Consider the following 15,989-nt stretch of genomic DNA (forward strand, 5'->3'; position numbering starts at 1 on the left):
GCTGTGTTGCTCTTGGAATCCAGTTCTAACAAGATAAATCTTGGTACCCCAGGTGATCTGGACCCCCTTCTACGCTTGCCCCTGTCGGGGGAAAAGGTGGAATCTCCCTCTGCCCTTTCCCTTAAGGTTCTTATGGCTGGCCAAATAATCAACAAGACAAGTTAGCAGGAGAAAATAATACCAAGTTTAATAACATGTATACATGGGAGAAACTCAGAAATGAGCAACTCGTCCCTCTGTCTAAGCTGCTTGCTTAAGTATTGCAGCTAAAGGTGAGGAGCGTGTTGGGGGCGGGTAGTGGCCTGGGACTTCAGAGGGCAGGAAGACAATTCTTTTCAGGGTCATCTATAGATAATGTGGTCAGGGAGAGACAGAGCCTTTGATAAAAGAGGCTTGGTGCCTTTCCTATTGTAACATTTATCCTACATTATCTTTACAGCCATCATGATAGAAGATCTGTTCCAGGAAGGAGCCACCATGTCAAATTTTTTAGGCAGTTAGTGGGGGAGCTCAAATGTCCTTATTGTCTTCAGCTCGAAATAATCCGCATACCAGAGTGGTGCTTCCTGGGGCAGCTTGCCCTGAGCACCATCACCCCTCTGAACTGGAACTCAAGCTTCCATGACACCAAACCAGCAGTTCACTCCCTGGGGCACAGGACCTTTGTACATGCTGTCACTTCTGCCTTCCACTCTTCACCTTTTCCCCTGTGGCCTGACTACCTCCCAGTCCTGTGCAGTGGTGCCTCCAGGAAGCCTTCCCTGATGTTCCAAGCCAGGGCTAGTGACCAGTCAGTTGCTCTGGTACTAGCAGAAGCTTGACACACACACTAAGATGGGATGAGGTGGCTCTCCATCCTTCAGGAAGCGGCCACACCTTGAACTTGGTTTTCATGAACAGCAGCCAAACAGCTAGACCTCTCACCATCACTGCCACTTCACCCATCAGTGTGCACCTACTATGTGTTAAGGCCAGTAAGACTCAGTGCTGCCCTTAAGGAGGCGTTACTTATTAATTTGTGAAATCCTGCTGAATGTATGGCAGAACTGAAGGCCGTGGGCAGGCTTGACTGTGCTGCAGGCAAGTCGGAGCACAGGGGCTCATGGCTTCTCAATGTTCTGAGTGTGTTTACATCTGGCCTCCTTTGCTATTTTATCTTTTGTGTCTGAATCCTCTTCTACATGCCTCACCCACGGTAGCTGCCCCTCTACAAATGAAGACGCACAGGCCCTCGAGGGCCAGAGGCATGGGCCTTGCTGGTTGACCCTGTGGCTGTTATTTCTCCAGTAGTCCTCACTTTTGAGAAATGTTCTTGTTCTCTCGCTGTTCTAGAACCCTCTAAGAGTGGGGATTGCTTGGAACTGAACTGTTTGAAAGGCCTAGCATGGATTCCCACATGTAACAACTTGAAACATTAAACATAACTCTTGAAACTGGAAGTAATGGCCCCACCAGTGTCTTTCATCATTGTTACTTTCCACCACCATCTCTCTCTCTACAGGGAACTGAATTAAGCATCTGGGTCATGACCTTGAGGAGTTGTTTACAATTTTGAACAGAAAAAGAAAGACCAGCAGATATACAACACTCATTCCTGTGTGCAGCCCTCTGCCATATATGGCCTGGGAGAAAGTTGACATAAAGGGATAAGTAAGCTAGCTGCCACACCTTAATGCCAGGGACAGTGACAGAGCAGTTATAGGCACTGTGTAAAGTGTCATTACAACCAAGTGCCTGTGGACTGTCTTCACTCGGCTGTTTGATGGGCACTGGTGTCATCTGAGTGACACCGCCCAGTTGCCCAAGCCAGAAAGCTGGGGGTCCTCCTTGACACATCTTCCTTCCTGATCCTCCATGTCAGGTACCAGTCCTGTGCGGTCACTTTTCTGTGACCCCTTGCTGCCATGCCCAGTACAGTGCTGTCTTCAGTCTCCCTTGCACCACTGCAAGCAACCTTCTGATGGCTTCCCTGTCCCCACTCTTGCTCCCTCCTGTCTGCTCTCCACTCACAGCCACAATTGGTTTTCTAAAATGCAAATATGGTTCTACCCTCCTTAAAACTTTTCAATGAATACCAACTGCCCTGAAGATAAAACGTCAAACTCTTTCACAAGATATACAAAGCTGTAAGGACCTGCTCCCTAATTCTAAACTCATTTCTGTCTTGAAGCCCAAGCTCCCTGGGGGTCTCCCTGCATCCTCCCAACATGTGCTGTGATTGCCCACACACCCATCAGGTGACTGCTTAAATGCCAGCTGCACCCGGGCTGTGCCCATCCTTAGAACCCTCTAGCTCTCCCCACAGGTGGGAACTTGTTGAGCACATGTTGAGAGAAGAACCGACTTCCAAGCTTCAACAAGGCTTCTTTTTTTTTGGTGAGGAAGACTAGTCCTGAGCTAACATCTGTGCCCATCTTGCTCTGTTTTGTATGTGGAATGCCGCCACAGCATGGCTTGATGAGTGGTGTAGATCCATGCCCGGGATCTGAACCTATGAACCTCAGGCCACCGAAGCAGAGCATGCAAACTTAACCACTACACCACCAGGCCGGCCCCTCAACAAGGCTTCTAAGGAGACCCCTGATGCATCTCTCCTCAGTGTAGGTGCCAATCCAAGCAGCAGCTTGGAGATCTTCTACTGCACGATAGCACTGTATGTGGCATGCTCTTCTAGAAGGAGGCAACGGAGTGATGTGGCTGAGCGCCTGGGGCTTTGGAATCTGCCCAAGCAGAACTCAAACTCAGGCTCTGCCATTTGCTGTGTCACCCTGGGCAGATTATTGAGACTGAGCCTCAGTCTCTTCATCTGTGAAGTGGGGGTGATAACCATTCCCTTCTCCTGGCTGTGGTCCAGCAGCAGGCATGGAGATTGTAGGACTGGAGGGTTCCAGCCCGTCAGTTTCACAGCAAATACAGTGCTACAGAGAAAACATTTTTAAGAAATAAGTACAAACTCTGATGAGCCATAGCAAATTGTAAGGATCCAGTCATTAAGAATACAGCAATTTAATGGGTCCAAGAAGAAGACTGTAAATTGTTGGTAAAGAAATAAGATCGCTCTGAAAGTCATTCTGAAAGAGCAGAGACCCAGACTGTGCCCGCTCACACCCTCTTAGCACTGTGCTCCTCTGTCTTCCTGCTTGCTCACTCGGATGTTTTCCTCTGATGGAAGGTGATAAATTGCTGAGAGAAGCCTCTTTAGAAGTAACTGTGATTTTATTAGTTGAGTCCATCTGTCCTTGGGTCAGCTGGGGACAACTACCAACCTCCCTGCCCCTCTCCTGGCACCCTTCCAACTGGACTTGGCCCACCACCTACACGTGGAGAAAAGTAAAGGCCACCCCCACCAGGCCGCAGTCTGGGTGCAGCCCCTCACGGTTCCCCAGCGCTGTGTATCCTCCCAGGGCAGAGTCTCTTGCTCTATCATCATTTGCACTTGGCTGTGGCTTCATGACAGGTGAACAGCCAGAGAGACGCCTTCTCTCTTGTCCCTCCTCACACCCCCACCGTCACCCACAGGCCCCTACTCCTGCCTCTGGGGAGCCTCTTAGAAGAAGCCGATGAGGTCAGCGTCCGTGGAGCAAGTCAGTTATCAGGCAGCTGGGAACAAGGCGGGGACTGTGTGTGAGCCAACCTGAGAGCACGGAGGGCTGGCTGAGTCCCAAGAGCCTGTCAGACTTCGAGAGAAAACCTGGCTGGGTGTGGCACCCTCACTGCCCCCGCATCACGTCCCACCCCCTCGGCCCTGAGGCTAGAAGGCCCTTCAAAATGTATGGCCTGACTCTATGTCCCCATTAGGGAGGAGACCCTGTGCTGTCTGCGAGACTCTCAGGCGGGGAGGGCAAGAGGCTGCTTGTGGCATCCCTCAAGACCCCCTGCCTCAGAAGAGGCCCAGGAGAAAAGATCCACAAACCCTCTGCCTGACAAGGAGGGGAGAGACCCAGAGCCCAGTCAGACCCTCGGATCTGAGCCGGACATATGTGGGCAAGGGAGCCAAAGCCGTGGCCGACAGTGTTGTGGGACTGAGACACCTTTGGTGTCATGCTTCCCCAGAGGCCGTTGTGTCTTGAACCCTCCGGGCTGGAGCACTCAGAAAGAACACTTGTACTCTGTCCACAGAAAGAGCTGTAATCAGGCCCTGGGCATCGCAGAGCTTTCCCTGGGCACCTCCTCCTTGGAGCTGGCAGCCAGCGGGGCGATGGGAGAGAGTTCTCGGGTCTGAGGCCTCCATTGAGGAGGCAGTGAGGCCCTTCAGGCTGAATGTGATGTCATATTGTAGGAGGCTTTCTTCAGGGTCTCCAGGAAGAACTGTTCATTCTCCAAGAAGTCACGGTCCTGAAAGGCAGAGCTGGGTGAGCAGTCACCCCCTGGCTCCTTCCTGTACCCACTTCTGTGAACACGGACACTGGCTCACAGGACTGAGAGCAAGGAGGACCCCTCGGTGCTAGCCAAGCCAGCCCTCACTCGGGGGCCCCCTCCCCACTTACTCCCTGGCTCTGCCTGGCTCTGGGATGCAGCGGGGGCAAGGAAAGAGCACGCGCACTGGAGTGAGGCAGAGCGGGTCTCAGTCCTGGCGAGGCCACTTGTTAGCATGACTTCATCTTTCTAAGCCTGTCTAGACTAGAAATAACAACATTACCTGACTCGCAGGGCTGTGGGAGGGTAAAGGCTTATTATGCACATAAAGCTTTCAGCACAGAGCCTGGCGCCCAGGAAGTGCTCCATAAGTGACAAGTGCTATCATTACATGAACACAGAGTTGTTGTGAGGTTCAACTGACATGATATCTGCAAACTGCTTCGTACAGAACCTGGCTTACAGGACAGATCTCAGAGATGTTCACTTAGCAATCATACTACTCTTCTTCTTCAGGGGGTGGGCTAGCCCTCCCAGGGCCAGGAGGTGTTCCTTCCTGCCTCTGCTCTGAGCTGCTTTGTCATCACCGTGAACTCGAGGACCACAGAGGGGCCACGGAGAGCAGGCGGGCCTGGGCTGGCCTGGCCTCTGCTCTGGGACACTCACCTGCTCAGCTGTGTGTTTCAGCAGCACCAGCTTGGCGTGGAGGTATGAGGGGCCCAGGCGGGCCGGAGGCTGGCTACACTGAGGAGCGGTGGGAGCAGGAGCCACGATGGCTGAAAAGGCTGAGTAGAAAGTCAGGGACTGAAGTGTCGGTGGGAGAACGGGATGGCCACAGCTTTTTCCCCGGGGCCTGCTCACCACTGCGGGGGGCAGGGGTGGGGGGGGACACGAGGGAGCACATCCACCAACGCCCAGAAGCCTTTGAAAATGTGCATGTGGGCCGGCCCGGTGGCGCAAGCGGTTAAGTGCGCGCGCTCCGCTGCGGCGGCCTGGGGTTCACCAGTTCGGATCCCGGGCGCGCACCGACTCACCGCTTGGCAAGCCATGCTGTGGCGGCGTCCCATATAAAGTGGAGGAAGATGGGCACGGATGTTAGCCCAGGGCCAGTCTTCCTCAGCAAAAAAAGAGGAGGATTGGCAGATGTTAGCTCAGGGCTGATCTCCTCACAAAAAAAAAAAAAAAAAAAAAATGCGCATGGGATCTTACCTGGCATGTCCAATTCTAGGAATTTATTCAAGGGAAATAACTGGGCAAAGGTGCAGAGATATATAGACAAAGATTTCCACTGAGGTGCTGTTTATCTTAGTGGCAAATCACTCAGTTGGGAAGCAGTAAAAATAAGGAGCAGCCTCCTAATGGAAAATTACACTGATTGAGAATTATGGTTAAATATTTAATTACTGACATGAAAACACGTTCTATATGTATATTTCTGAATGAAAAAAATCAAGGTACAAACAACATATGATACGATCTCAATTTTGTTTTCAAAAACACGCACCAGAATGTCAAAAGTGGTTCTCTTGAGAGAGTGGAATTGAGGGTGATTTTTTTCTTTTTTTTTTTGTGAGGAAGATCAGCTCTAAGCTAACATCTATTGCCAATCCTCCTCTTTTTGCTGAGGTAGATTGGCCCTGGGCTAACATCCGTGCCCATCTTCCTCTACTTTATATGGGACGCTGCCACAGCATGGCTTGACCAGCGGTGCATCGGTGCGCGCCTGGGATCCAAACCAGTGAACCCCGGGCCGCAGCAGCAGAGCGTGCGCACTTAACCACTTGCGCCACCCGGCCGGCCCCGAGGGTGATTTTTTTAAAATAATTTTCCTTCTATTTCTGACTTATTTTTTTATAATTAACATGCATTACTTATGTAAAAAAGAAATAAGCTGACTTTAAAACCCAGCTGAGGGGGCCAGCCCCGTGGCGTAGCGGTTAAGTGTGTGCACTCTGCTGCAGGCGGCCGGGTTCGGATCCCAGGTGCGCACCAAGGCACCGCTTGTCAGGCCGTGCCGTGGCGGCGTCCCATATAAAGTGGAGGAAGATGGGCACGGATGTTAGCCCAGGGCCAATCTCCCTCAGCAAAAACAGGAGGATTGGCAGATGTTAGCTCAAGGCTGATCTTCCTCACAAAAAAATAAATAAATTAAAAAAAGAAAAAACTTACAAAAAAAAACCTTAAAAAATAAATAAAAAAATAAAACCCAGCTGACCCCACTAACTTGAGAAGCGGGAAGGGTGGGCAGGATGCTCCTGGCATTGCCCTGTCCAGTGGGCTGGCCGAGCCAATATCTCATCCTTCTGGAGCCACTTACCACTCAGGCCAGAGGCTGCCAGGCCCTGGGTCCTGGGGAGCAGCCCCATGGGGCCAAAAGGCAGGTCCTGTCGGACATGGTCCAGCTGCAGCCTCTGCTGGGCCAGACTCAGATGCTCCTGTCCGCAGAGCAGAAGGACACAGCCGTGGGAATGGGAGGCTGGTGGGGTTGGCGGGGGTGGGGGAGCCAGAGTGGGGAGGAGCCTTGCCTGGTGCACGTGCTGTTCCTGCTGCCGCAGCCGCTCCTGCTGCTGCTGCACCAGCTGTAGTCGGGCCTGCTGCTCTGACTGCACCTGCCGGGCCTCGCGCAACGCCCGCTCCCCCTCCTCATACTTCTCTGAGGCCACCTGTGGGGAGGCTGCCTGGGTCAGTAGGCTGGCTGGGGTCAGTGCACTGCCTGCGCCCCCGGCACGTCCAGGGCTCAGCTGCCCGGCACCTGGCTCATGCTCTCCACCTCCTCGGAGCGGAGCCGTGTGCGCAGGGCGGCGGCGCTGACCCTCTCCTTCTCCAGCCGCAGCTCCTGCCGCTCCCGCTCCAGGGCCTCCCTCTCAGCCGCCAGCTGGTCCTCCTTGGCCCGGAGCTCGCTTGCCCTGATCTTTAGCTCCGCCTGCTCCTGGAGACAGCAAAGCTTTCGCTGCATTCTCCTCTTAGTTGAACTGGGCTCTGCTCAGGGTTTGAGGACCCCCCTGGCCTGCCCTGCCTCACTGCTGTAGCTTGGCTTCACCCTGACTCTGGGTGGGGCAAGAGGGTCCGAGGACCAGCCAGAGAGGCCTGCGGCTAAGTCGCAGTGTTGCCCTTCAACCCTGGGCTCAAATTCTCTGAACCCCCATTTCCTCATTTCTAGAACATCTAAGTCATGGAATGTGATAAGGATTGAATGAGCAAAGGTGCATAAAGCACCTAGGACAATAAAAGGAAGTTGTTATTCTTATGTGATTATTGTTGTCTTAATTCCTCTCGTTATTGCCGTGCTCTTTGCCGAGCTGATACAACCCGATGGAGGAGCAGATGGTGAGGGCTGGGGAAGGGACAGGGCTGCCCGGGCTGCCTGCTGTCTTGGCAGCCCTGGGCCCTACCTTGGCCAGGCTGATGAGGGTGCTCTCCCGCTGGGTATCCACCTGCAGCGCCCGCTCTGCCTCACGCTCGGCCCGCTCCTTACTCAGCTTCTGCTGTGCAAAGAACTCAGCCCACTCGGCCGCCAGGCGCCGCCGCTCCTCTCCACACCTGTGCATGACAGACTTCTGCTCTTCCAGCAAGGCACTCTGGGACGAGGGCACACAGTGAGCATCCTTGGGCATAACGGCAGGGACAGCAGCTGAACAGTGTGGCTGGACTCACCTTGGCCCTCTCCAACTCCTCCCGCTCCATGGCGATCTGCTGGACCATGACCTTCCTCTGCTCCTCTAGAGCACGCTGCGTGGACTCTGCCTTGGACTGCTCGGCACTCACCCGCCAGCGTTCCTGCGGGCCGGGTCAGGGCTGAGAGCACGCTCCCTGACACTCCACCCACTGCCGTTCAAGCCTGACTGCTCCCGAACGGCTTGACTGCTCCCTGGGGAGCTGTGCCAACCCACCTACATCTTCCACGCTAGGCCACAAACACCTGCTTTCCAGAAAGGTGCAAAATGAGGGGTGCCTGAGGACTGCGGGGGCCTGGACTGGGATGAACTGCACCAAGGCTAAGCTAACGGCTCAGAGAACATTGCTGAGAGGGGCCCTGGGTGGCCCCAGAGGGCTAAAGAACACCTTCTGCTCCCTGAATTACCAACCACAGCACTCGGCCTGCCTGCCTCCCATCAACCAATAGGCAGAGCACCAGGGTGGGCGTGAGACTCTGTGTGAGGGGACGTGGGGCACCCACAAGCCTGGCCCAAGGCAGGGGCTTAATAAAGTCACCAAACGAGGGACTGATAAACATGGTTCCCAACATGAAACCATCTGTTTACATATTGATATTGTCTACAGGATATATGTGTATCATCAGTGGCTAGCTCTGGCTAGTGGGTGATTTTAATTTTCTTCTTTATTGTTTCCTTATTTTTTGTTTTTTGTGATGAAAACTGGCCCTGAACTAACATCTGTCGCCAATCTTCCTCTATTTTGTATGTGGGACACTGCCACAGCTTGGCTTGATGAGTGGTGTGTAGGTCCATGCCAGGATCCAAACCCGCGAACCCCGGGCTACTGAAGTGGAGCATGTGAACTTAACCACTATGTCACTGGGCCGGCTCTATTGTTTCCTATATTTTAATTTTTTTCAATGAAATGTATCATGTTATAACCTAGCATGAAAAAAAGAAATGTATTATTTTTTAAAGAATAAAGCTTGCTCTTACACATGAAAGATATAGGGAGTTCAAAAATGTATCTGTTACAACTCAGGAGGCGAGATTATTTCTCCCAATGTCACAGGCATCAGCTGATGTGACAGATTCAAGTGACAGGAAGGAAAGTGTGATGGGCAGCTGATGGGCAGAGAGGGGCTAGACGGCAGAGGGCACTTCTGGAGGTGGAAGCAGGGGCCCTGCAGAGGCAGGAAGGGCCAGGAGAGACATTTCAGAGGAAAGTCCTGAGGCTGAGGAGGAGAGATCAGAGCACCGCTGACATTCCCTTGAGTGCTCTGCTGGCAGAAGGAGGGACCCCACCTGCTCCAGCAGCCGACTCTGCTCGTTCAGGCGCACCTCCATCTTCCCAATGACCTCTTGGAGTCGGCTCCGCTCTTCCTCCATGTCCCGCTGCTGCCGGCCCAGCCTCTCCTGCAGTGCTGGGGGCGGCCCACAGGGCGCTCACTGCCTGCCCACCTTCCCACCAAGGTGGGGAGCCAGGAGGGACACGCGGCCCACTCAGTACCTCGGAGCTGCTCGTCCCGCTGCCGGATCCCCAGCTCCCGCTCCTGGGTGGTGGTGAGGTGGGAGGCCTCCACGCGGGAGGACAGCTCAGTCAGGCTGCTGGAGAACTTCTCCATCTGCTCGATGATACCATTCAGGGACCTGGGGGAGAATTGGGTCACCCTGGCCTGCGGACCCCAGCACCACCCCCTCGGGGTGGGCAGGGCCAGGACAGCATGTACCGTGTGTGGGAGGTGGCACTGGTGACGGCGTCAATCTCCCGGTCCTTCAGCAGCTTCAGCCGCTGCAGCTGCTCCTCGTGGTCCTTGCGCATCTCCAGGATGGAGGCCCTGAGGGGACAACGAGGAAGGCGAGGGCCTACCTGAGCAGGACCCACACGGCCGGCGCAGTGAACACTGCGGCCAGCTCCACGTGGGAGGAATGTGCCTCTGGAGGCTCCCTGGCCCTCTCCTCCTCTTCCGCGTGCTGCCCCTGGCTCCTCTGCCCATCTGTCTTGGTGCCTCAATGCCACATCCACTGTCTAAGGGGGAGATGCCTTCCGTTACTCAGCAAAGGACACTTTACACAGAGGAAAGACACGGGTGTCAACAACCCTTTCGTGTCTGGCCAATCTGTGTAGTGTTGAAAGGCCTGCTTTGCCCTCATCAGCCAACTCCCTTATGTACCCTTCCTTAGTTCTGCTCTCATCTAGAAAGGCAACCAGACCCACACACCAGGCACAACAGTGCAAATCTCTTCCAGGGTCCATCTTATCACTAGACTTGGAGGTCTAGCAGGTAAGTGGATGAACCTGTGCTCATTAGCCCTCAGGGTGCTTACTGCTGCCAGGCCCTGCCCGAACAGCCAGTGATGCTTCGGGCCTTGTGAGTACTCCCTCCCCACCTCTGCGGGAGCCGTGGCCCCCCACTCATGGCAGGCGATGGGTCAATGTGCTTGGCCTCGGTCCAAAGGCTGCTGAGCCACGGCTTGGAGTCTCACGGGAATCGGCTTCCTCCGGCCCCGCCGAAGGCAGCTCCCCCTGCCCACCTGCCCCTGGGCCTTGCCCTCACCGCTGCAGCTCCCGGAGCCGCTCCATCTCCTGGTCCTTTTCCTGCACGGTGGCTGCCAGGCGCCGCTGGTGCTGGGCTGTGAGCTCGGCGTGAGCCTGCTCAGCTTCCTGGCAGTGCGACAGACACCGGGTGGACAGCTCCTCGTTCTCTCTCCGCAGCCGCTCTTCCCGTTGTTGGTATGATGTTTCTAGCACCTTGATGCGGCTTCTGCCAACAGGACACCCAGCTGAGGGGCTCAGAAGGCAAGGGCGGCCACCTGAAGCCTCTCCGGGCACCTCGGCTGGGGCAGCCCATGCACCTCGGGAAGCCGCGGCAGGAGTGGTGGGTACCTGTGAGCACTCTCGATGAGCTCCAGGTCTGCCTGGTGTCGCTGCTGCAAACTCTCCAGTAGCAGCTTGTGCTGCGTCCGCTCCAGCTCCAGCTTCCGCACCTAGGAGGCGGCGGGAGGGACGGCGTGGAAGGAGGGGAGGCTGGGTCCCTTGGACTGCCTGGGGAAGCCTTCCATCCCTCACAGTGACACCCTCCCATTTCAACCCTGCCTCCACAGCCAGCTGCCCCTCTGCCCCTCACCTGGGCCTCTAGCTCTGCCAGCCGGGCCTGGCTCTGCAGAAGCTCAGCCTGGAGCTCAGCAGTGCCACTCTGAAGCTGCGCCTGTGCAGCCAGGAGCTGCTTCTGGTATTCTGTGCCTGGCATTAGGCTCCGTGCCAGGGACTCCGGGAGCAGGGACTGTAGGAATGGGTGAGATATGTTCCAGGTTAGGTAGGGGACAGGGACTCAGCTGAGCTCAGCTACCTCTGGCCCTCTGCTCACTGGACCTCCCAGGCCCTGTGCCTGATGTGTGGCTGTAGACAGGGACAAGGACGTGACACCAAGAGGACAAGGACGAGGCCTTGGAGAGTGACGCAGTCACTGTACCTCCCCTGTCAGGTCTGGATAGGAGAACGAGTCTCCCTCCTTCCCTCCCTCAGAGCAACATCCCCTCCACCAGGGGTTCCAGATTCCTAGACAAATAGCCGAGTCCCAGCAGAGTCTTAGCTACGACAAAAGCTTATGACGCTGGCCCTTTCTGTCAGGCCTGAAGCCCAGTTGTTGACAGCTACTCTGGCTCCTGCAGGCTGCCCACCATCCACCATCTCGAAAGGCACTTCTGGGTTACTGGGGACATTCTCCTGTGGGGCTATGTCTCCTCAGGGCCAGGGGTCAGAGGTGACTGCCACACCTGGGAAACAGACGGAGGTGTGGTGGGAGGACGGCAAGGATGGAGGAGGCTTTCTAGATGGAACAATAGGACACCTGCAGCCCTGCTTTCTGACTGGAGCATTCCTGCTGCCCCCGCCTGGGTGCCACCTCTAATTCCCCGCTGGTTCTAGCAAATTAGCACCCAACTCTGCCTGGCAGTTTAGGAAAGTGCTGGTGGGGAGCGCCAGGGTGAGCTATCTGACATCATGACACATTCTTCCTGGAGCTTGTTAGGTCAAAGAGCTGGTGCTGCCTCTGAGCTGTGAGAATTGCTCTGTGGGCCTGAGACCTATACCTGCTTGTCCACCCTCCCTACCTGGACAGGCACAGAAAGCCCTGTGGGTTCCTGGGAGCTCGGGAAACCAACCACAGGCTCTGAAAAATCAACAGCAGAGAAGTGAGGAGGAGGCACAGAAAGGCCCCAAGGTCTCGTGTGTGAAGCTAGCTTGGGAGAGTCTAGCTTCACTTGTCTTCCGGGGGCTCTGAAGGAAGCTTGAAGTGCCTCCTCCTTACCCAGAGTTAACCCCCCAAACAAAGCAGAAAACAAACCAGTACCGGAGAGGTCTCCAGGGGCTGTTCCCCTCTTTGGGTCACCTGCACGGAGGACCAAGGCAGCGTGGTTCCAAGTCACAGGGGACCTGAGGACAGAGGGATGGGGGTGGCAAGATGAAGAGCCTTTGGTGTGGGACACAGGGAGAGAAGGGCAGTTGACATGGGCAGAAAGGGAAACATCAGGTTCAAATCATTGCCCAGAAAGGCCCGGTGGCTGGCAGTTTACTAAGAGTGAGGGCTCAGGTGGGTAAAGGAGATGGGACCCAGGTTCAATTCCCCTTAACCAGTGGGCCAGATACGAGGTATCAAATACCATACACCAAACCGACCAAGTTGGAGCCCAGCACAGCTGTGGTGGTCTCTAAGGAAGGAGCTCGGGCTGGCCCCCACCATGCCTCTCACCAACCCCCAGCCCTGGCTGTAGACATACCCCACGCCAGCAGGCCTGGCAGGTGGCTTTTGTGCTGCTATTCCTGAGGTCCCTCCAGCAGCTGCTTGCTCGAGCCCCTGAGTGCCAGTAACAGGTTCACTGAGGAAATGAAGGTTAAAGCGAAGGTGGCAGAAGGTCCAGGTTAGGCTGGAGGAAGACCGTCTAGGACAATGCCGAAGCAGGAAGCTACGTGCCATTCCTCTTCCTGCCTCCCCTTGGCCCTCCTCCTGTTCCCACCAACCTGTCTTGGGAATTCTCCTCCCAAGTCTGAGCCCCTGGCCTTTCAGTACCCCCTCCCCACCTCAGTGCCCACTGGGGCACAGTGAATGGACACTGACCCTCTAATGACAGTCCAAGGAGCAACAATGGACACGTTATAGGCACCAGAGTTAAGTTCAAGTTCAAGGCCTCATTCTGGGACAGTTAGCTTCTCAGCTTTAGACTGAGGCTCTGCTCACTCTCCTGCCAGGTCCAGCCGCCCTCTGGACTCCTCTCCTCTCTTGTCTGTTGTTCCCACTTCCCTTCCCAGCTCTCGGGGTCAGTGAGGGGGTTTTCCCCTCGGCTTCAGGTCCAGGTCAAAACCGCCCTCCTCATTCATACCAGCCCCAGCCTAGGTGATGTCCCTGGCCTGTCACTTCACTTCCCCTTTGCTCTGGCCGCACAGCATCTAGCCACTTGCTTTGGACAATCCTGGCTTTGCCAGCCTCTTCTGCCTTCCTGTCCTCAGGGGTCACTCACTGCCCTGCCCCACAGGATCGCCATTCCGTGGCTTCTCCCAGGGGTCGCCTCTTAGCCATTGTGTCTTCTCTGACACTCCCAAAAAGCAAGAACAAATCTCAACCTCTACACACGTCATTTACTCTAGCTTGGGCCAGCAGAAGCACCAACGATTTTGATACAGGGCTTTTTGCGAGCCCAAGAGCGCTGTGGGCAGACTACCTGCTCAGAGGCACCAGGATGGCTTTGTGTTTGTCACACCAGGGTACCCCCCCGTCTCCTGCCTGATCAAGTCAGCACCTATCCCCATGGCAGTCAGGGTGTGTCAACAGCCCCCCAGTCCCCTCGGGTCTGTACCAGGGCGAAAGAGGGAAGTCAGATGCTCTCTCCACAACACCCAAAGAGGGAGAAGAGCACAGCTAAGAGCCGGCACGCCTCATTGAGGCATCGAGATGGGCGAGGTCAGCCCCCTACGCCCCTGCCAGGTCCTCCCTCCACTAGAGACAGCAGCCCAAGCCCATACCTGTTGGAAGGGGGACGGCCCACTGCCTCCACCAAGTTCTGGCCCTTAGAGGCCGCAGCACGCTCCTCTCTGGCCAGACCTTGGGACTTCTTCCGAGACAAGGCATGGCTCAGCCAATCCCTCTCCTCTTTCTCTTCAGATGCTCCCAGCTGGGATGGCTGGCTGGCTTTGGCAGGGGAACCTGCACCCTTGGTTGGTGGCTTTGCACCTGAGGAGGAGGAGGGCAGCCCAGCCGGGGCAGAGTGCTGGCCTGGGGCAAAATGCTGGCTCGCAGAAGGGGGTACCGAGCGGGTAGAGAGTGCAGAGCCTCCCCTTCGAGCCTCTCTGGTGGGAGAGAGAGGGAGCAGGTCCGAGTCGTCGTCCTTGAGGCCCAACCAGTCAGCTCCTCCCTTCCTGGGGTGGGTGGGGCTGGATGCTGCTGGGGTGCTCTGTTTGGAGTCTGGTTCTCCCTTGGGGTCTGTGCCACTTTCTGCTAAGAACCTACTTCAAGACAGAGAGGAAGGGTCTAGGGCAGGACAAGCAGCCTGTCTCAAGAGCCCCCTGACCAGCCTTTCCCTTCGCTGCTGGGGGGTATGAGGCCCACACCAAAAAGACAGATGCCCAGGGGCACTGCACAGCCAGCCAGAGGAACAGTGAGCACGGTGCCCACACCAGCTCAGGAGCAGAGCAGCAGTGAGCCATTTGTAGAACCATGAACATAGACATCTTGAATTCCATCACGTGAACCAGGGACAATTCCATCCACAGAGAACAGGACCAAATTACAACCAGGGCACACATGTCCAAAGATATATCAAGTGGATCAAGTGGTTTTAGGTTTTCCATGCACTGTCATTTTGCTACCTTGTCCTTTACTTGGCCATTGCCTATATGTGTTACCGGCCAGTGGCAGCAGGTTCCAAAGTTTAAGAATATACTGAGATTGGGAAAAAAATGTTGATGTGTATATAAGGTGATTTAGATAGAAAGAAAGGTTGATAAAGCCAATGTGGCATAATGTTAACAACCATTGAGTCTGGGTGAAGGGCAGGAGGGAATTCTTACAACCTCTCCGTCAGTTTGAAATTATTTCAAAATACAAAGTTTAAAATATATACTGGGAGAAAAACTCCAAATTCAGAAAATTCAATCCACTAACTTAATGTTTTGTTGCAAACTGGGGTGAGACCACTGTCAGGATCATTACGGCAGCTCCCAGGGCAGTGTTCCTGGGGAGTGGGGTTTGAGAAGCCCCTGCAAAAGGTTAACAGTCTTCCCCCCTAGGACTGGACGCTCCTCAGGGAGGCTGGCTGACATCACGGCCATTTATGGCTTTAAGGGGCTTCAGGCAGAGTTGGGCCCACCTCCTCCTCTTCCTTCCAAGGAGGCCAGGAGCAGAGTCTGGGACCAGGATCCTGGTGGGGCCACTTCCACCCCTCGGCCTGGGACTGGGCAACCTCCCTCTTCCTTTGGCACCCCCCGCAGAGCCTCACGCTTGCACATCGTGGCCTTCCAAACAAGACTGTCAGTGGGACGGGGGAAGGCCAGGCCTGTCTTCCCAGGGGCAGCCTGTCTCCGAGGCCAAGCTCCCTGCAGGCCCCGCTTACCTGACCGACTGCCGGCGGGACTGCCGGCCCTCAGAGGAGCCCACGGTGGGCCGATAGGCCCCAAAGGTGAAGTCCTCGTCAACCCCAGGATCTTCTTTGTCTGTGAATTAAGGAGTCCGTGATCTAGAGCAAGGGAGTCAAACACTTTTGTGGCTGCAGAACTGTTTAAAAAAGGCTGAAATGGCACTTGACGTGTGAGACAAGCCAAAGGTGAAGCTGCTCTGGAGGAGGCAGGGGCAAGGGGCTGGGCGGCAGCTCAACGTCTCCGGCCCCAGCACTTGGAACATCACTGGCGAGCTGTTAAAAACGCACTCGCGGGGCCCTGCCCGCCAGGCTTAAGGTGAGCCCAGTGAGCTGTGTGTGTTGCAAGAA

At 55.3% G+C, this 15,989-nt stretch overlaps 1 protein-coding gene across 13 annotated transcripts in view; it reads right to left on the reverse strand.

Moving 5' to 3' along the window:
- Positions 1–2,990: 2,990 nt before the first annotated feature.
- The window catches only part of FBF1 (Fas binding factor 1), a 30,663-nt gene continuing 17,664 nt past the window's right edge, over positions 2,991–15,989 (reverse strand). For 9 of the 13 annotated variants that reach the window (XM_087441630.1, XM_087441634.1, XM_087441633.1 and 6 more), the window contains 17 exons: positions 15,618–15,717; positions 14,032–14,514; positions 12,792–12,890; positions 12,365–12,447; positions 12,126–12,184; positions 11,141–11,296; positions 10,900–11,000; positions 10,571–10,777; positions 9,743–9,850; positions 9,523–9,662; positions 9,318–9,436; positions 8,011–8,133; positions 7,749–7,934; positions 7,109–7,285; positions 6,674–7,019; positions 5,023–5,141; positions 2,991–4,335 (listed from right to left, as the gene is read on the reverse strand). In XM_087441630.1, the coding sequence (XP_087297756.1) occupies positions 4,252–4,335; positions 5,023–5,141; positions 6,674–7,019; positions 7,109–7,285; positions 7,749–7,934; positions 8,011–8,133; positions 9,318–9,436; positions 9,523–9,662; positions 9,743–9,850; positions 10,571–10,777; positions 10,900–11,000; positions 11,141–11,296; positions 12,126–12,184; positions 12,365–12,447; positions 12,792–12,890; positions 14,032–14,514; positions 15,618–15,717 (2,690 nt within the window). In that variant the 3' untranslated portion in view covers positions 2,991–4,251. The remainder of the gene's footprint in view (positions 4,336–5,022; positions 5,142–6,673; positions 7,020–7,108; positions 7,286–7,748; positions 7,935–8,010; positions 8,134–9,317; positions 9,437–9,522; positions 9,663–9,742; positions 9,851–10,570; positions 10,778–10,899; positions 11,001–11,140; positions 11,297–12,125; positions 12,185–12,364; positions 12,448–12,791; positions 12,891–14,031; positions 14,515–15,617; positions 15,718–15,989) is intronic. The other 4 variants (XM_087441637.1, XM_087441632.1, XM_087441642.1 and 1 more) reach the window with 4 other exon arrangements.

The sequence above is a fragment of the Ceratotherium simum genome, chromosome 16 (assembly GCF_057802395.1).
Source record: "Ceratotherium simum simum isolate JZ-2026a chromosome 16, ASM5780239v1, whole genome shotgun sequence".
Classification (NCBI taxonomy): Eukaryota; Metazoa; Chordata; class Mammalia; order Perissodactyla; family Rhinocerotidae; genus Ceratotherium; species Ceratotherium simum.